Source organism: Mustelus asterias, chromosome 24 (assembly GCF_964213995.1).
Source record: "Mustelus asterias chromosome 24, sMusAst1.hap1.1, whole genome shotgun sequence".
NCBI classification, from domain to species: Eukaryota; Metazoa; Chordata; class Chondrichthyes; order Carcharhiniformes; family Triakidae; genus Mustelus; species Mustelus asterias.
The window spans coordinates 19,533,289-19,552,417 of record NC_135824.1 but is presented as its reverse complement, the minus strand read 5'-3'; the positions used below and the strand labels follow the sequence as shown (position 1 = coordinate 19,552,417).

General features: G+C 44.3%; 1 protein-coding gene across 2 annotated transcripts; it reads left to right on the top strand.

The window, feature by feature from the left end:
• The first annotated feature begins 282 nt into the window (after positions 1 to 282).
• Positions 283 to 16,242, top strand: onecut1 (one cut homeobox 1). 2 transcript variants are annotated; one of them, XM_078241384.1, is made up of 2 exons: positions 283 to 1,444; positions 12,502 to 16,242. In XM_078241384.1, exons 1-2 carry the CDS (start codon positions 352 to 354, stop codon positions 12,792 to 12,794), a joined length of 1,386 nt encoding a protein of 461 aa, XP_078097510.1. In that variant the 5' UTR covers positions 283 to 351; the 3' UTR covers positions 12,795 to 16,242. The 2 variants fall into 2 exon arrangements, with proteins under 2 accessions (XP_078097510.1, XP_078097511.1); XM_078241385.1 differs by lacking the exon at positions 12,502 to 16,242 and adding an exon at positions 2,736 to 2,811.
• The last annotated feature ends 2,887 nt before the right edge of the window (positions 16,243 to 19,129 follow it).

Here is a 19,129-nt window from a genome sequence, read left to right as displayed (position 1 = left end):
CCGGGGCCAAAGACAAGGGGAGAGGGGGGGGGGGAGCTGAGACACACACAGGGAGGAGGACATGGCTGCAGAGGCGGCGAGGGACAGGAGCGGGCTGGAACCGCGGCTGCTGGAGCTGTGAACAAAACAAATAACAGTGTGGGAGAGGGGGAAGGAAGCAAGAGGAAAGAAATTGTGGCTTTTATATAAAAAGATATCACAGTGTTGGGGGGGGGGGGGGAACAATAGCTGGAGCTGGGAGTTAATAAATGATTGAATGAATTTCATGTGAAGTGTGAAGTGACCGTCCTGATGTGGAAAGCAGCCAGGGAGACGCCACATCGATGGTCGCTGTAAAAGCTGGAGCCAACCATGAACGCTCAGCTGACGATGGAGAACCTGGGCGATTTGCAAGGGGTGCCTCATGACCCGGTGCAGGCGGGGGAGCTGCTCAACAGCCCCAGCCCCCACAGCCGCCCTCTCGGCCACCGCAACCTGCCGGTCCACGCTCGCTCCATGGTCTCCAGCATGGCTTCGATCCTGGACGCCGCCGCCGCCGCCGGCGACTACCACCACCGGCCGCCGGAGCACAGCAGCCTGGCCGCCCCCCTGCACCCCACCATGACCATGGCTTGCGAGACGCCGCCCGGGATGAGTATGAGCAGCACCTACACCACCCTGACCCCCCTGCAGCCGCTGCCCCCCATCTCCACCGTGTCGGACAAGTTCCCCCACCATCACCATCACCACCACCACCACCACCACCAGCGGCTACCCGGCAATGTAAGCGGCAGCTTCACCCTCATGCGGGACGACCGGGGCATGTCCACCATGAACAACCTGTACAACCACTACCACAAGGAGATGGCCGGCGTGGCCCCCAGCCTCTCCCCCCTGGCCACCATCCACCCCCCGCAGCACGGACTGCCGCCTTACGGCCACTCCGGCCCCCTGCCCGGCGACAAGATGCTCACCCCCAGCGGCTTCGAGGGGCACCCGGGCATGCTGTCCCGGCCCGAGCAGCACCTGAGCCGCGGCCTCAGCCCTCCCTCCGTGGGCATGGTGCCCATCAACGGCCTCCACCATCACCCACACGTCCACCCGCACGCCCAGGGCCACGGACAGGTCCTGGGCGGCGGGCGGGGGGAGCCTCCGCCGCCTCCGCCTCCTCCTCCCCCCGCCTCCGGCGGCTCTCAGCCCGGCGGCGGCTCGGCCCCCGGGCAGCTGGAGGAGATCAACACCAAAGAGATCGCTCAGAGGATCACTACCGAACTCAAGCGTTACAGCATCCCCCAGGCCATCTTCGCGCAGCGGGTGCTGTGCCGCTCGCAGGGCACCCTGTCAGACCTGCTGAGGAACCCCAAACCCTGGAGCAAACTCAAATCCGGCCGGGAGACATTCAGGCGCATGTGGAAGTGGCTTCAAGAACCGGAATTCCAGCGGATGTCGGCTTTGAGGTTGGCAGGTAAGTGTTGGGACATTGTGTGTTGGTGTTTGTGTGTGAGAGTGTGTATCTGTGTGTCTGTGTGAGAGAGTGTGTGTCTGTGTGTGAGGGAGAGAATATTGGTGTCTGTGTGAGAGAGAATATTGGTGTCTGTGTGTGAGAAAGTGTGTGTCTGTATGAGAGAGTGTGTCTGTGTGAGAGAGAGAATATTGGTGTCTGTGTGAGAGAGAATATTGGTGTCTGTGTGTGAGAAAGTGTGTGTCTGTATGAGAGAGTGTGTCTGTGTGAGAGAGAGAATATTGGTGTCTGTGTGTGTGAGAGAGTATGTGTTGGTGTCTGTGTGTGTCTGTATGTCTGTGTGAGAGAGAGAATGGTGGTGTCTGTGTGTGTGAGAGAGTATGTGTTGGTATATGTGTGTCTATATTTGTGTGTAAGAGTGTGTCTCTGTATGTCAATGTGTGTGAGAGGGAGTGTGTTGGTATCTGTGTGTGTGAGAGAGAATATTGGTGTATGTGTGTGTGAGAGAGTATGTGTTGGTGTCTGTGTGTGTCAGTATGTCTGTGTGTGTGAGAGAGTGTCTCTATGTGTGTCTGTGTGTGTGTGTGTCTGTGTGTGTGTCTGTGTGAGCTTAACAAAGTGGATTCACACAATAATACAGAATAACAGCACATCCCAGGGAATGATTCTTTCATCCCTCAACTCTTTTGAGATGTAGTTTTAGCATTGAAAACCCCAAAGCCAGTCCCCTCAATCCCACACTCTGTTCTGCTGCAAGAGCCAATGCTATTGTCACGGCGGTATTTTCCCCCTCATCCCCCTGGAAGCCTATTTCAAAGGAGGGGAACAGTGTTGGTCTCTCTGCAGCGGCAGCAGCAGATGTGGGAACGCTTCTCCCCGAATGTCACCAGAGTTTTGTGACTCGGTTACATTCCGGGAAGGAATAAGAATTCTGAACACCGCCTAGAATTTCCTCCCAGCCCGTCAAGATGTGAACGGCAAACCGAATCTCGCCAGAATGGGCTGTCACCCAAATGTACTTTCCATGAAATGAAATGGTTAAATGTTATTTCACACAGTGCTTTGATTCCCATTTCTGTGGAGCAGATTAGGGTGTTATTTCCAGCCGGCTGTTTGCAACCAACATTTTTTTAGGCTGGGGGGAGGCTGGAGGGAGAGAGAAAGGCGTCCTGTTACTGTTGGGAACTTTCGGATTGTAATGTGCCGAGTGAGGATAGCTTGAGTTTGTTACTTCGGTGTGGCCCTGCACGAGGCTTTGTTAATTAACTGATAGGTCTCCATTAATTTTTCCCAGGAGAACGAGAGACAGTCAGAGCCCGAGTCAGGAGCAGTGATCCGTTTCACACCAAGCTCTGACGTGCAATTGCCAGCATTTCAAATTCAGACTTCCAGAACACAAAGGGAAGCTGTTTTTATTTATGCATTTGCTGGCCCTATGCATGACATTTATGTTTTGTTTGCTTGCGGAATAAATACCGTTATAATATATATATTGTATATATATATATAACTGGGTAGCAATAAATAAGCATAGTCTCTGCAGATTCCAGCTGTAAAATGTATCGGTTCAGGAGGTTTAAAATACCTGACTCTGCGTTATCACTCTCTTCCTCATTTATCTTCACTCTATCTGAGGTGTCACAATAAAGATTGCACTTTCATCCGAAAATCCACTTTCTGTGGAAAATAATTTATTTGCGAAAGTAAAATTCAGTGCTATATTGACAACCACTGAGCTTCAGCCCAAGAACTAATGCGCCTCAGTATTCGAAACTTGGACGGCGAACTCCAGGTCGCAAAGGGGCAGATGTAGCCCATCTCTGCGCATATTTATAAACTGACCTATTTTAAACTCTTGTGCTATAATTAAAACCCAAATCCAATCGCTCTGAGAGCATGCGTACGATTAAGTAAATAGCTGGCTAAGAAATCTCCATCGAACGATTGATAACATTCGCGTTGTTCGATTTTTAGACGCTGCCTTGAGTGTATTTTTACGACAATTTTGTCGACCTCAGTCTCCATTTATTTGCATGGGTCGATACTGGAAACAACCACTTGCATTAGAATATGTTGTCGAGTCTTATGGGTGTTATCTGAAGGTAAACGCTGCCAAAGGCGGGCTGGCTGATGTTGGAGCAGGTCACGTCTGCATTTCAACAGAAAATACCCCCACACTGATTTGTTTTGCTAATCGCCTCTTTAACCGCGGAGCCTTTCTGTTTACCTTATTAATATGCGTTTATTTCAGTAGGCCGGGGCCTTCCAAAGAGATTGCCACATCTCAGGCACTACAATTCTTTTTTGTTTCGGTTAGCCGTCAAGTAGTAAATGTTTACGTTTAGTCGTTTTATTTATAGATGCTCGGAACTCAACAACCTGATGGAGAGCTATCCAATTGTGTCCTAACCTGCGATGTATTATTTAGGCAATTCATCTATTATTTATTCTTATACACCGAAAAGCACAAGTCCTTTATTTAAGTAGACAATGAAATAAATGACTTGTCTGAACATATGATACATAGCTGGGTATTCTAACGGCATTTCCGCAGATAGTTTTAACAAATTGCACACCAAAATGTGTCACCCCCACAAACAATTTCCACAAAACCACAATATCTTCTTGCTCATTTTTTTTTGGGGGGGGGAGTTATTTTTGGCAGAATCGACCAACAAAATCTTGAAAACTTATTGTGTGGGAGTGATTATTTCGCAGCTGTTAATAGGGAATGATTGCTTCTAGTCTTTGCCTGAACTGTACTCCTTTTCCTAGTTTGGTTTTTTTTCAAGGTGTCACCCCCCCCCCCCCCAAAAAAAAACTCCCCGTCCTCCTGTGAAGGGGTTGAAACAATGTGATGGCTAAGTGAAATGTGTTATTCATGTGGGCTCTCTCCTCGCTTTGTCCGGCCAGCTTCTGGTGTTTGCCTCTTCCTGCGGTTCCCTCGGGGATCCTAGCACCGAGATTACATTGAACCTCCCGCAAACAGTCTAAAAATTGGTAGTTACATGTAAGGAATATTGAGGTCTTGACACTTTCTGTACTGTCTTCAAATGTAAGCAGCGAACACTAATTGCAATTCTGACCCCTCCAGCCTCCATTTTGTTCCTTCGTCATATTTCAAATCTGGATTTATCTCATTTTATCCACATTTGTTTTGGAAAATTCTCGATTTTTTAATTACCTTACATTTTTATTTGGCTTTTTAAATTAATCAAAGGTGACTAATCGTTTTGTAGTGGTCTTTAACTTCATATTTAGACAGGCGAACAATATGACACAATATAAACCTTGGACTGACCGAATTTCTGGTTTTCAAATAGTAATTTTCAAACAATGGTATTTAACTCTGGTCATGGCGCCAAATATCCCATTGCAAAAAATATATAAATTTATTGGTTCAGCAAGAAGCAATTGGGCAAACAACTTAAACGGCTTATAATACAAAACAGAAAATGCTGGATACACTCAGCAGGTCTTGCAGCTTCTGTGGAGGGAGAAACACAGTTAACTTTTCGGATCTAAATGATCCTGGAATAGAACAGAATAGAATACTGTAGAATCCCTACAGTGCAGAAGGAACCCATTCGGCCCATCGAGTCTGCACCGACTTTCTTTACAGAGTGTTTTACCCAGGCCCTATCCCCCGCCCTAATCCTATAACTCCACACATTTACCATCTTAATCTGCACATCTTTGGACACTGAGGGCAATTTAGCACGGCCAATCTCTAAGCCTGGACTGCTACAGCAACAGCCCATTCAACTGAGACTGGGCATATGTCGGCTGCAGGAATTGACCAGACGCTGGTACAAGGCTGAATGGGGTATTGGTCAAAAAAAATCTCTCCTCACAATGTTCAAAATGTGGTTTATGAACTGCTACCCAATATGCCCGCTATTTGGGGTGCAGATGTATCACATTCTCTTAGGCACTTGTCTCAGACAGACAATAGCCTCTGACGGACTATTTGCAATTTTCTTTTAGTCCAGAATATAAAAGCGTCCTTGCTGATAGCTAGGAATTTGCTTTGATTTCAGTTAAACGTTCGTTGGGAAATTCTTGAAATGCAGAGTCCTATAATTGCTGGCGGCACTGCGGGTGTCAATGATTTTCTTTTGCGAAAATATACTTGGTTGGTAAAAAGAACGCCACAAAATGACTATCAGAGAAAGCGCAGAGATATCCGAGCTTTCCGCATTAGATCATACTGTATTCTGAGGTGCTTCAATCTTTGCAAATAAGTGAATTCAATTCAAAGATTGTCGTTTCACCAAGGATTGAGAAATTTGGGAGGACTCTGGAGTTTATGTTTTTGCATATCTGGGTTGCTGGTGTTGTGCACTCAGATGTCTGGATGTGCAGTTTGTGAGAGGGCAGTTAAGACATAGAGACAGGTATCTGTCGAGGCTAGCCAAGGCACCAGCTACTCTAACCAAATTGTACCAGCAGGCCTACCTTATGTAAACAGCCTTTTCAATCGGTGTTTTGTGAATATATTAGCGCGTCAGCCCTGCAGTTTCGACCCACTTAACGGTGACGTGTGCAAACAAATGACCCCGGGTTCCAGGGGTTGCATGTAGTTTGAGATTGAATTTGTAAATGTTTCTTGTTAACGAAAGGCGGAAGCCATTATTCCAAGTGGCTGCAACCGCTGTCGGTGTTTGCAATTTTGTCTCATTTATTCAGCTGTTGATTCCGAATCATTCTGATTTCGCCAACACACACAAAAAAAACAATGATCAGCGGGGAGTGCAGTGGGTGGCTGCCGCTTTCAATACAACTGCAATTGTGGTGTACAATTTGTAAGATGCGTTATCGGAGCAGCTAAAACGTTAAGTCTATTCGAGTTGTTTCGTGGCTGTAAAATCAATATTATACGGTATAAATTTAGTGTTTCCCTCCCTCTAATTTACACAACAGCCAGTGCCTCACTGTAAATTCTATTTATATCCACGATTGTCCATACCAGCAGCTAATGTGCCCCAACAGTGTAATACATTATTTTCATTTCCTTCTGGGGTGCGATCAGACAAGCAAAGGGCGGACGGGGGGGGGGGGGGGGGATGACACCGACTGTATTTTTCTTGTTAAATTCTGGTTGTGAAACATTTACAAAGTTGTGAATCATTTCTTTGGGCTGTTCCTTTGCGTGTGTTGCTGATAAACCCCGAAATGTTTAATCATTCCATCTGTCTCCTCTAACAAGGCCTTGATATGTTTCAAGAATTATAGGACGTACTCTCCCCCTCCCCTTCCCCCACACCCCCTTTGTGATTAATTACTTTAATTAAAATCCTGACCCAGAAATTCGCCGGTATACAAGTGAACAGACGCACATTTCTAGACTCGCGCCAGTAGTGTGATTGGGGTTCCTTTGTTAGATTGGAGCAAACTCACTTTAGGTGGAAGCATTTCTGGGATCCCCATAAATTTAGGATTTTGGCAACATTTGCAAACACTAGCTCCCAGTGTTTGCACGCTGTTGGCTTGTTTGCTTTCTAACGATAAGAGACGATACGAATTCTGGAATATTTTAAGCTGAAGTGGCTGGTCTCTGGGAAAGTTCTACACCTGTGACATTTCCTGATTTTGCTTGTCAGTGTCCTTGTAACCTCATTGATTTATAACTACCTAATGCTCGGCCACATTTGTTTTACGTTAATGTTTATCTAAACTGAAGGCATTTACAAGCATTTAAACGAAGCTGCGATACTCAGGCAGGCAATGGAATCTCCTCTCTAAAAGATCAGTTTTTTAAAAAATACTTGGCCCGATTTTTGGAAATAATGAACTTGTGCTAAGACCAACGAGAGGATTCAATTCGCAACATTAGCTGAAATCTATGTATTAAAAATGAATTTATGTACAGACTTTTTTTGGGGGGGGTACAATATTTTTTTTCCAAAACGCACCGCCGATTTGCGAGTGCATTTACAAGCTGCCTTCTTTCGTTCTCTGGCCGCGTTGCAACAGGCGTGTTTCGATTAAGTTTCAGTAAATAATTAAAATCACTATTGATAGCCCTTTTTTTTGCACTTGTGAAGATGAGGACGATTGTAATTAATAGGTAAATGATGAAGCGTTAAAGTGTTATCTGTCTCTACCTAATTTGAGTGAAGTGATTGATTTAGGTCAAATGAGGTGGAAGCAATTAAGAAGGAGGCAGCGGAGTTGCGCCCTGTGGCTTCAAGGGAGTTGGCACAGAGAGTACTTCAAGCTTTTCCTTCCGAGAAACCTGTTCAAAATTTGTACAGTCGGACACTTTGCCTCTTCGCGTTAATTGGTGTAACCAAAGATTCTCAGCGGAAATGTCCACCATAAATATATTGAACAGGGTATTTCCAAATGAGATAAATAAAGCTTTATAGGACTTCAGGTGGGATTCCCTTCTCGGCTGCCACACTGCTGGTTTACCATTAAGGAGGGTGATTTTATTCGGAGTTTGAAACTGATTAAATGTAATTAACCACACTTATTCGATTTGTTAAAAAAAATAACGGCGTGGTCAAATCTAACATTAAAACCTTGCAGTGGTGAATACAGTAATACAAAGCGTTCGAATGATCTAATCTTTGTCCAAAGATTAGCTAAAGATACGGAGGTAAACGCAAATTATTGCGGATGCTGGAATCTGAAACCAAAAGAGAAAATTCTGGGAAATCTCAGCAGGTCTGGCAGCATCTTGAAAGGAGAGAAAAGAGCTGACGTTTCGAGTCCAGATGACCCTTTGTCAAAGCCCCTTGGTGTCAAGAGGTTACAGGGATAGGGCCTGGGTGGGAGTGTTGGGCCGAATGGCCTCCTGTAGGGAATTTATGACTCTATTGATGTCCTCGAATACAGCAAATTTCAAATCTGACTGAGCGTTTTTCCCGAGGAGTTAGTAAGTGATGTTTTAAAGATGATCTGCCCTATCATTCCCCTTCCACAATGAAAACAGAGCGGTATGGCACACTTTTCGTACTGGACTGAAATTAATTGAAAACACTAAGATCAAAACGAGTTACGAGTCACAGTGGAGCCGGTTCCAAAGGACCAATGCGCCACCTCATGGTGGAGTCTGTAGCCAGGCTCCCCGACGTCATGGGCTGGCATCAATATTTATAGATATAAACACTTACGTCTCCAGCAGCGAGCAGTGAGGTGAAGCTCACGTAATTTAGTACAACGCGTAAACATTAGAGGTCGGCTGGAGGCAGCAATCTCGAGGTAGGGCGCCGCTGCACTTGTTTTGTCGCCTTCAATGCGGAGTTAGCGCCAGCAGAGAGACACGGGGCAACTTTCCTAAAGACTTCAGCCAACTCTATTTTGGAAAGCAGATTGGTGATGAGTCAGTTTGTTATTTTAACTAAAGTAACCTTCCTTGCGGATTGACGCTGTGAGGTTGACGTAGAAAAGGATTTGAAAGGGAAACAGTGGCTGGTTTCCATGCAGGTGTGTTTTACATTCGCTGCGCCAGTGTAAAGGGCAGATGCCATTCAGCACCATGGACAGTTCAGTTCGTAGTGCTATTCGGTCTCCTGTTTGAAAGCGAAAGTGGCTTAAATTATGCTATCTGGTCCACATCTCTCACTCCCCCTCCACCCCCACCATTCCATCGCCCACCCCCCCCCCCCCCCCCCCCACACCCCCTGCCCCGCACCCCCTCGATTTCCCTTAGTTATTTTCATGGTAAATGCCCTTTGGCAGCTTTACCTTTAACATGGGCTTCAGGCTCGAAGGCTCCCCGTGTACATTGAGTCTCTCATCTCCCGGGATGAGACTATTCTCTGCTGAACCATTTGGACAGCCGCAGCTCATGTCTGCATTGCAGTCATTGACAGTTGATTCGTTTTTTAAAAATTAACCAGTGTTAATTTTTAAAAAGTGCAGAAAAAGTTTGTTCTTAATTGTAGTGATTACGAGCAAGAGACAAAGATTGAATTCTAAGCAGAACTGTATGCGGCACGGTGGCACAGTGGTTAGCACTGCTGTCTCACAGCACCAGGGATTCGATTCCCCGCTTGGGTCACTGTCTGTGTGGAGTTTACACGTTCACTCGATGTTTCCTCCGGGTACTCCGGTTTCTTCCCACAGTCCAAAGATGTGCAGGTTAGGTGAATTGGCCATGCTAAATTCTCCCTCAGTGTACCCGAACAGGCGCTGGAGAGTGGCGACTAGGGGATTTTCACAGTAACTTCATTGCAGTGTGAATGTCAGCCTACTTGTGACTAATAATAAATAAACTGAACAATTTGAAAAGACCTTCATTGTGGGAACTATATGATGTGATTGGAAAGTTTAAAATATTTGGTTTGTACTGTTATGTCGAACTGATTTGAGATGAAGGCATGTTGGCACAAGGCTGTTAAATCCATCATCAGAAACGATAACATTCAATTTCAGTTAGGTTGGTGTTTGATAATCTTTTTAAGACAATGGTCTGAATTTACAGTTAAGAATTGAGTTATCAAATTAATTTAGAATTTGTCTTTAATATATAGCTCATTTGTCAAAGTAGTCATTGGATTTTACTCACAGCAACGGATTTGAGTTCAGTTAGTAACACGCCATCTATCTGCTATACTGTGCTTTCCAACAGAATTTCATTTTGTTGTTATTAAGAATGGGGTAGAGACACCCCATTCCCTTAGCGGGAACAAAGATCTTTCCAACGGGTTTATACCGACACCCCTCCCCCACAACATTCTTTAAAACAAATTTTGGTATCGGTTTATTTGTTTTCCGCATGTAAACAATGTCAGATTGGGAGGAATGATGATGCCAAGCACAGGTTATCATAATTTTGTTGGAGAGAGTTAATGGGTAACAAGAGAACTGAAAATGTGTTCTCGTACTCAGGTGTTATCAAAACATTTAGCCAAGAAAACAACTCCAAAGTGAACTCTCAAAATGAGTTGCATCCATAATCCTAATCTCTCTTCCTTGTTCTCGTCCAAAGTCTGTGGCTGCAACATTCTTGTTTATAAAAGAATAAATCATTTATTCTTATGGTGGAAGTGCTTTGGCCTTACTGCTTATATATGCTGAAATGTTGCTCCCGAGATCTCTTCTACCCACTAGAGCCATTTGGTCAAAATCCCCACTCACAGCCAACTGGTTACTTTTAAACTATTGCCAGTAATCAAACCCGAAATTGACAGAGTGTGGTGAATCTTTGGAACTCCTTGCCTCTCCTCTGTGGAGGCAGAGTCTTTGTGTGTAGTCTTGCTGAGCTAGATGGAAGTTTGATCAGTAAGGGTTAAGGGGAAAGAGCAGGAAAGTGGACGTGGGGACTGTCGTCAGATCAGCCATGATCCTATTGAATGGTGGTGCAGCAGGCTCCAAGGGGTTGAATGGCCTACTCCTGCTCCTAAACAAAAACAGAACATTCTGGAAAATGTCAGCAGGTCTGGCAGCATCTGTGGAGAGAGAATAGAGCCAATGTTTTGAGGCACTATGGGTCACAGATGCTGTCAGACCTGCTGAGATTTTCCAGTATTTTCTGTTTTTGTTTCGGATTCTAGCACCTGCATTATTTTTCTTCTACTCCAGTTCCTATTTCTTATGGCCTTAGATAACTCCCTGTGGAAGAAACCTGAAATTGTCAAATGACTAATTGGGGTCTTGTTGGAAAACTAAGGAAGGTTGGTCTGGTCTGCACGGTGACACAGTGGTTAGCATTCCTGCCTCATAGCACCAGGTACCTGGATTCAATTCCAGCCTTGGGTCACTGTCTGTGCGGAGTTTCTATGTTCTCTCCTGTCTGAGTGGGTTTCCTCTGGGTGCTCTGGTTTCCTCCCACAGTCCAAAGATGTGCAGGTTAAGTGGATTGGCCGTGCTAAATTGACCCATGGGCCAGAATTTTACCGCCCCGCTCACCAGAGTAATCGGAGTAGGCGAGGGGCGGTCCATGGGAAGGTCCATTGACCTGGATTGGGATTTTACAGTTAGTGGTCGAAAGTTTACCACTCCACCTGCCACGGTAATTGGAGCGGGTGTGAGGCAGACCATGGGAAGGTCCATTTACCTGGGGCAGGATTTTACAGTTTGGGGACCAGCAAAGCCATAAAATCCCGCATTTAATATATAGTGTCCCAAGATGTGTAGGTTAGGGAGATTAGGGGTAAATGGTTGGTGTTACAGAGATGGGATGGGCCTGGGAGAGATACTCTGTGGGAGAGATGGTGCAGACTCGATGGGCCAAATGTCCTCCTTCTGCGATGTAGGAATTCTATGACAGTGCAACTCAATATTGTTTAGCCAAAAAAGAAAATGCTGGAAAATCTCAGCAGGTCTGGCAGCATCTGTAAGGAGAGAAAAAGTTTATTTATCAGACACAAGTAAAGCTTACATGCAATGAAGTTATTGTGAAATTCCTCTAGTCGCTAACACTACGGCGCCTGTTTGGGTCAATGCACCTAACCAGCACATCTTTCAGACTGTGGGGGAAAACCGGAGCACCCGGAGGAAATCCACGCAGACATGGAGAGAACGTGCAAACTCCACACAGATAGTGACGCAAGCCAGGAATCGAACCCAAGTCCCTGGCACTGTGAGGCAGCAGTGCTAACCATTGTGCCACCGTGCCACTCACGAGACCCAAAGGGTCATCTGGACTCGAAACGTCAGCTCTTTCCTCTCCTTACAGATGGGCGGCACGGTAGCACAGTGGTTAGTACTGCTGCTTCACAGCTCCAGGGATCTGGGTTCGATTCCCGGCTTGGGTCACTGCCTGTGTGGAATTTGCACATTCTCCTCGTGTCTACGTGAGTTTCCTCCGGGTGCTCCGGTTTCCTCCCACAGTCCAAAGATGTGCGGGTTAGGTTGATTGGCCATGCTAAAATTGCCCCTTAGTGTCCTGAGATGCGTAGGTTAGAGGGATTAGCGGGTAAATATGTAGGGATATGGGGGTAGGGCCTGGGTGGGATTGTGATCGGTGCAGACTCGATGGGCCAAATGGCCTCTTTCTGCACTGTAGGGTTTCTATGATTTAGATCTGTTGCCGACTATCAAACTGGCTGATGTGTAAAGCGGCTGAACGGATTCATTTTCCGCCTTGGTGTTTTTTTTTCTTGCAGCCTGCAAAAGAAAAGAGCAAGAACACGGCAAAGAGAGGGGCGCCGCGCCCAAAAAGCCTCGGCTGGTCTTCACGGACGTCCAGCGCAGAACTCTCCACGCAATATTCAAAGAAAACAAGCGTCCGTCCAAAGAATTGCAAATCACCATTTCCCAGCAGCTGGGCTTGGAGCTGAGCACGGTCAGCAACTTTTTCATGAACGCCCGCCGGAGGAGCCTGGATAAATGGCAGGATGACGGCAGCTCCAACTCAGTCAACTCTTCTTCTTCATCAAGCACTTGTACCAAAGCATGAAGGGGACCCCCGGACTAAATCTCGGTGGAATAGCTTTAAAATCAATGACCAGGACCTCCAGAGAGCAGGTTTAATTATTGAACTCAATAGACAATATAATATTTATATGTCCAACGAAACCAAAGACTTAATTGACCTGCATTAAGGATCCGTTCTACAACACTTTATTATGACTTTTCTTTGGGGCAAAAAAAAAGACAGAAGCCGCTGGTCGTACACCTTTCATCACTCAACATAGTCCAACGTGTGTGACTGTAAGTCGTTCAGAGCATCCTCATGTTGTTAAGAAAAGAACATTACTCCAAACATTTGGCCCCATTTCACTTCCACGGGAATACCATGAAGGTGTATGTTGTAAAAGTACAGTGTTGGTGTCAGTGACCAGAGACTTCAGAAGGGGCTGGTCTGTAGGTTGTGCTCAGGCATGGCGGTACAAAGGTGGAGTCATCTGTGTTCATCTCGGAATGGGACTGGATTCTCGCTCTTTGCTGTTTGAACCCGAGAGCTCCAATCTTTTTTTTTGTTTTCAGGGGCACACTATTCAATGTTCTGAGAGCTGTTCTTGTCACCTCACCACTAGTACACCCCTCTCTGTTCCACATGCGGTTGAAATGCGACAAGTATCTCACAGCTAATGGCCAAAAAGAAAGCTTTAACACCAAACACAGTATAGTACAAGAAAAAAAATACTTTGGATAACAAAGAGCAGGATAAATGACAGCGAGATTTCGCAAGAAGCACAAAATATTAATTTTATTGGAATCCCGGTAAAACTGCAAAGAAATCCACCATTTGTTATTTTCTATTCGAATGTATTTTGCACACTAAATTCATGACACGGTTTTGCATTTGAAGAACTTGATGTATCAAAAACATTGACAGGAATATTACGGCCAGTTCAGTTAGGCATCATTGTATTCCTGTTCCTTGCTATCCAAATTGCTTCACACACAAGGAAGCGTGTTTAGGGAGAGTGCGGTTTTCCGGATTGGCTGCGTATTGTCAAACACGCTAATGGAAATGAATACTCCATTCAACAGACTGTTACAACAAATCAATTATTAATAACCGGAGTCTTTTCCTGATACATCCACCAGGTGTATTCTCCCACATACTTGAAAGCAACAATAAGGTCAAATTCGCCTATATTTTGTAGAATTCCTTATGAAAGTGCCCCAGCCAAGAATCAAATGCCAGGACTACTTATTTTACAATTCTTATCGGTTATGCTTCAGGCCCGAGGTCTTTAGCTCCTTAATGTTGTACAATCTTGACTCTAAGACCCCCTCGCCTACAATATGATAATCAGAACATCAATCTTAAACAGTACTTTGTGTCCGGGAAGATAGTCAATATAGTTAATATAGTTCCCTGCACATATTGGTCCAGAAACATTTAAGTCCAGAAAAAAATGTGCCACATTGGTAAAATAAATAAATCTTGTCATTATGTATATATATTTTTTCAAAAGTCCGTATGCAGAATGCCCAGGAAAAAGCAACCCCCTTCCACACCCCTTCCGCAACCATTCAGTCCCTCAACCATTCAGTCCCTCAACCACTGAAGCACATGGCAGCAGTGTGTACCATCTACAAGATGCACTGCAGGTATTCAACAAGACGCCTTAGACCGCACCTTCCAAATTCACAACTGCTACCTTCTAGAAAGACATGGGGAGCAGATACCTGGGAAAACCACCACCTGGAGGTACCCCTCCCAGTCACTCACCATCCTGATTTATGTGTATATATATAAAACTTTCTCCACCGTCGTTGGGTCAAAATCCTGAAGCTCCCTCCCTAACATCACCGTGGGTGTACCTACCCCTCAGGGACTGCAGCAGTTCAGGAAGGCAGCTCATCACCACCTTCGCAAAGGTAACAAGGAAGGGCAATATAAGCGGGCCTAGCCAGCGAATGAATAAATAAATTGTTGGTGAAGATAGCAAGTAGCAAAAGGAGTTTTGACTCCTTCTTCAAATCATTTACACAACATTGGTCATCGGGGATGTAGGAATCTGCAGGGTTGTGAGAACGCATGATGTATAACTCCGGGACAGTACAATAACTGTTCTTTCTACACTATAATCATTAAATACTGACAGCTAATCTATCAAACAGTCCCCAATCTTAATCCCCCTTCTCTTTATTAAAATGTCGCATGCATGTATTGCCTCAATGCAAACCCCTCCCCCGAAACACACACAACCTGCCCATCTGTCATTAGTTCTTAAAGTTGCTACTCTTTTCTTGCAGTTTCCTTTGCTGTAACATTCTCCCTTCTTTCAGTTCCAATCAAGGGTCCATGCTCTGAAACATTAACTCTGTTTCTCTCCTGACGCTGCCAGACCTGCTGAGTTTTTCCAGCTTCCTCTGTTCTCGCGTCAGACTCCAGCATCCGCAGTATTTTTGCTTACCTAGCAGTCTTGTTGCAGCAATGAGACACTTTACTGTTCAAATACTGCCAGCAGTAAACATTGTCGTACGATTCAGGTTAGTTTTCCAAATAGAACAGGGACCAGACTGTGTCCAACACGAGTCTGGGATACTGGGCAAGATACCTTTCAGGTTTGGGTCAAGATGTGTATTATCCTTGATCTGTTCAGTCACCCAGTCGCAGTTACGTGCTTTAAAAAAATAATATCGTCTCTGCTAAAAAACCAAAGATAACTTTTTCTTAAAATTCAGGAACATTGCACTTGTGTCACAAGCTGTAGTGGAAAACCAGCCATTTTGTATCCCGACCAATTATTTTAATATCCTCTTTGCAGGATAGGGTACAAAGCTATGCCATCAGATGAAGTGGGTCATGGTACAGGTATGGCACTTGGCTTGGGCAACAACTTAGTGGGACTTGTGGCATGGCATACGAATAGTAAAATGTCCAATGTGAACAGGGTAGAACTTATTGGTTAAACACCGGTTCACACAACTCCAAAGAGACTTGCCCAGAGAGAGTGGAGTGATGACTCAATCTCAGGTCTTAGAAGACGAACAACCTCATGGTTTAATAGGCCTTAACAAGTCTGCTGCTTCTTGTTAACGTTGCTATATTCTGCCATGACTCTGTGATTGGTATGCCATTTCTTATAGCTTGTCCAAGTCAATGTCAAAGCTTGTCAAAGTCGTGCAGACCATGACAAAGGTGGACTATAGTCAGCAGTGGTGACAATGGCCGCTTCAAGTTCAACAACCCTATTAAAGTAACTTATTTACCTCGAGTCTAACTTAATATGCAAGCGAAATCCCAAAGCTCATCTTCAACTCTTAATGTTTGGTAACATCAATTTTAAAATGGACTGTTTTCATGGAGTAATTTTTTCAAATGGGGACTACGGAATGTACATCCCCCCAAAAAAAAAAACTATAAACATTTCTGTAAGGAGGTGAAAAAACGCGGAGGCACCTAAATGGTGCGAAGAAAATGAGAATAATTGGTGTATTGGAACTGTGTGTGTGTGCGCGGAGGTGGGGGGGCGGGGGGGGGTTGTCTCTCTCATTTTCAGAATGGAAAATGTCACATGCCTTTACACTTTATGATGATTTATCCTTAATCCAAAATTCTACTCCTTTGAAAGTGTTAAGTAGATCTTTGAGACCCTTCTATTTAAACATAAAACAGCGTTTGTTTGCAAGTATAGTATGACATTTCTAAATCCGAGATCTGTGCTGTGAAATACATAGGGATTGGAATTTAGTTTGGGTTGGAATAGTTTCTGTGTTTATTATCGACATTGGCAATCTCCCCCCCCCCCCCCCCCCCGCTTTTCCGGAAAATTAAGGTAACATGAAACATATATTTTTGTTGTTGCTTTCTTACCTTCGCACACTTCCATTCGATGAATTGTACCACTGCTAACTCCCTGTTAGAAACGTGAAGGGTTTTTGTCCCTTACAACCTCCTCCATCCCTTTTCCTTCTGTGACGACCAAAGAAAAAAAAACTGTCTAACATTTGAACAAAAGCAGCCCTTGGAACAGAGAGAATGTACTAGTGATTTTTTTTTTAAAGGTGACGTTTCGCCAGGTGCGTTCTTAACGCAGGAGGTCATAACGATGGATAACAATCCGGATTTTAACAATATTCTGGCCTTGTGTTACTTGTGGTGTGGTTAGCTTTACGATACATTTGGTAATCATTTACTAGTATTCAGACAAAGAAGCAAAGGTAAAATAGCTGCTTCCACGTGTAAAAAAATGTGTAAAGATCTACTATTTATAGTGTGAACCAAAGACGCTACCTCACTCGATTTCCATTCGTGATTTTAATCACATTGATGATACCAAAGAATACCAAAGATTTTCCTTGCACGGCCTTCGTGAGTGGGTTACTCGGCGTTCTTTCCTTAAACCTTCAATTGTCACTCAGTGTGTGAAGTTTTCTTCGTAAAAGCTATAGGCAAACATATTGCAAAACTTGTAAAATCATAGGACGAGTGCCTTGCTTAAACCAAAGTGTTAAACCGCTGTTGACCTCTTCTCACTTTACTCTTGAATACCTCAGCCTCTAGAAAGGCCACTATTGAAAAAAAAACAATGGAATAACTCTTCACCGCGGTGCTTTTGCAGTGCAACCATGCAATGAAACTTTCTTTGATACCAAAGGATATTTCCACTTTTTTGCTGACAACCAAAGCTCTTTCTTGCGTCTTGGAGTAGTCACTCAACGCAGGCCGTGCATTTCTTTAACCAATTTCCTCAAGATACCTCATAGTAATAAATCTTTAGGGTTACGTTGTATAGAAGAAAGTCTATGTGATAAGGCAGAACTTAATAGTTTGGTAATTGTTAACGTTACTTCAAAAGCTTTATAATTATTTATTTTGTAGATTTGGCAGAACTCTGATGCGCTCGAGGAAGAAGTATTTTAAGACGATGAGGGGGTGGTGGGTGGGGGGGGGGGGTGGGGGTGGTTGTGTGGGGTTGGTTGCAGTGGTTGTGGGAGGAAACCTGATTTTTCTTTTCAAATTAATCCGGGCTTTTGTGTTATGTTGAAAGTAGTCTTTTTACAGGGTAAGCCATCCTCTGCTATGGTACGTGTCAGTATTCCTTGCAAAAATGTTGGTGTGCTGTGTGATTTTTATTTTTACTTTTTAAAAATTCGGTTTGTCTGATGTAAAGAGTTATTTGATTCCTGTATTAATTTATGCAACTGTATTTGTTGAAATGATGTATATATCGTAGGTTTCTAAAGCAACCAAAGCTTTCTGATACAATCTGCAGGTAGAGTTGTGTAAAACTGATGACGGTTTAAAAACAAACCCAAAAATGCTATATTGCTGCAGAACCTAACATCTTTCCGAGAGATCTTAGCAGGCACTTCGCGTGTTAGAAACATTGCCAGATGCCAAACTAAATAACATGCCAAAAAAAAACCCCAACAAGATCCAAGATGTCACTTCGTCACTTAGAAGGCTCGTAAGCTCTGTTTAGCGTCTCTCTCTCTCTCATTTTCCTTTATTTTGAAATATATACAAAGGGAGGGTCTTTTTCGCCAGGAAGACCGTACGTCCAAAGAATTTTTAAATTTGCTTTTTTTAAGTTTGTGAAGTTATCAGTTAAAATTTGGATTTCGCACGTGCATAGGAAGTAGAGGGCGTCAAACTTTGCCGGCAACCCGACTTGACGCTGGGAACTCTCTCCACTTAATGCCCGGCTTGGTGTTGGAGGGGGTTGGGTGGTATTGTTGATCGGGGCAGTTCCCGCACTGCAGACTTCGAGACCTCCTGACGGGCGGGTTCCTGAAGTGTAAAATGCCTGTGGGGGCGAGCATTGTTGGGACAGTGGCGACCCGGTCTAAGTGACACATGAAAGGGTAATATCCGACCTTTGAGGCAATGTTTTTTTCTTTAAGTTCAGTTTCTGACAGCATGGTTTGTATATCTTTAATAAATATTTATTTGATGCACTTACCAGTAATTTTTAATGTGTATTTGTACATGTTTCTTATGAATTACTTCGCTCCCGACAGTCCTTATGTCCCCGGCAGCGTTTAACTAGTAGACTTGTTACAGGGAAGGGTCAAGGATTATTACCTGACTGATTTTCTTGATCACACTAGTGATCACACTGGGTTGGGGTACTTTGTTCATAGTCGTTTCACTTTAAGGTTTTTTTTTCTAAATGATTATATCGACCAGAATAGTTGGATGTTACCTTTTGATTTGTCCACAAACAGAATTTACCAAGGCACTACTTGACACCAATAATGAACTCGAAAATGTGTGTGATTGGTGATTTTTAAATTCTACATGCCCACAATTCAAACCGTGCAATGTACAGCGCAATATTAAACTGCACTAAGAAGATGGGCTGTACCATATTGCTAAAGGCATTA

Coding starts and splice junctions, on each gene's coding strand:
- onecut1 (XM_078241384.1), top strand. CDS start 352: ATGAACGCTCAGCTGACGATGGAGAACCTGGGCGATTTGCAAGGGGTG. Junction 1,445..12,501: donor GTCGGCTTTGAGGTTGGCAG/GTAAGTGTTGGG, acceptor TTTTTCTTGCAG/CCTGCAAAAGAAAAGAGCAA.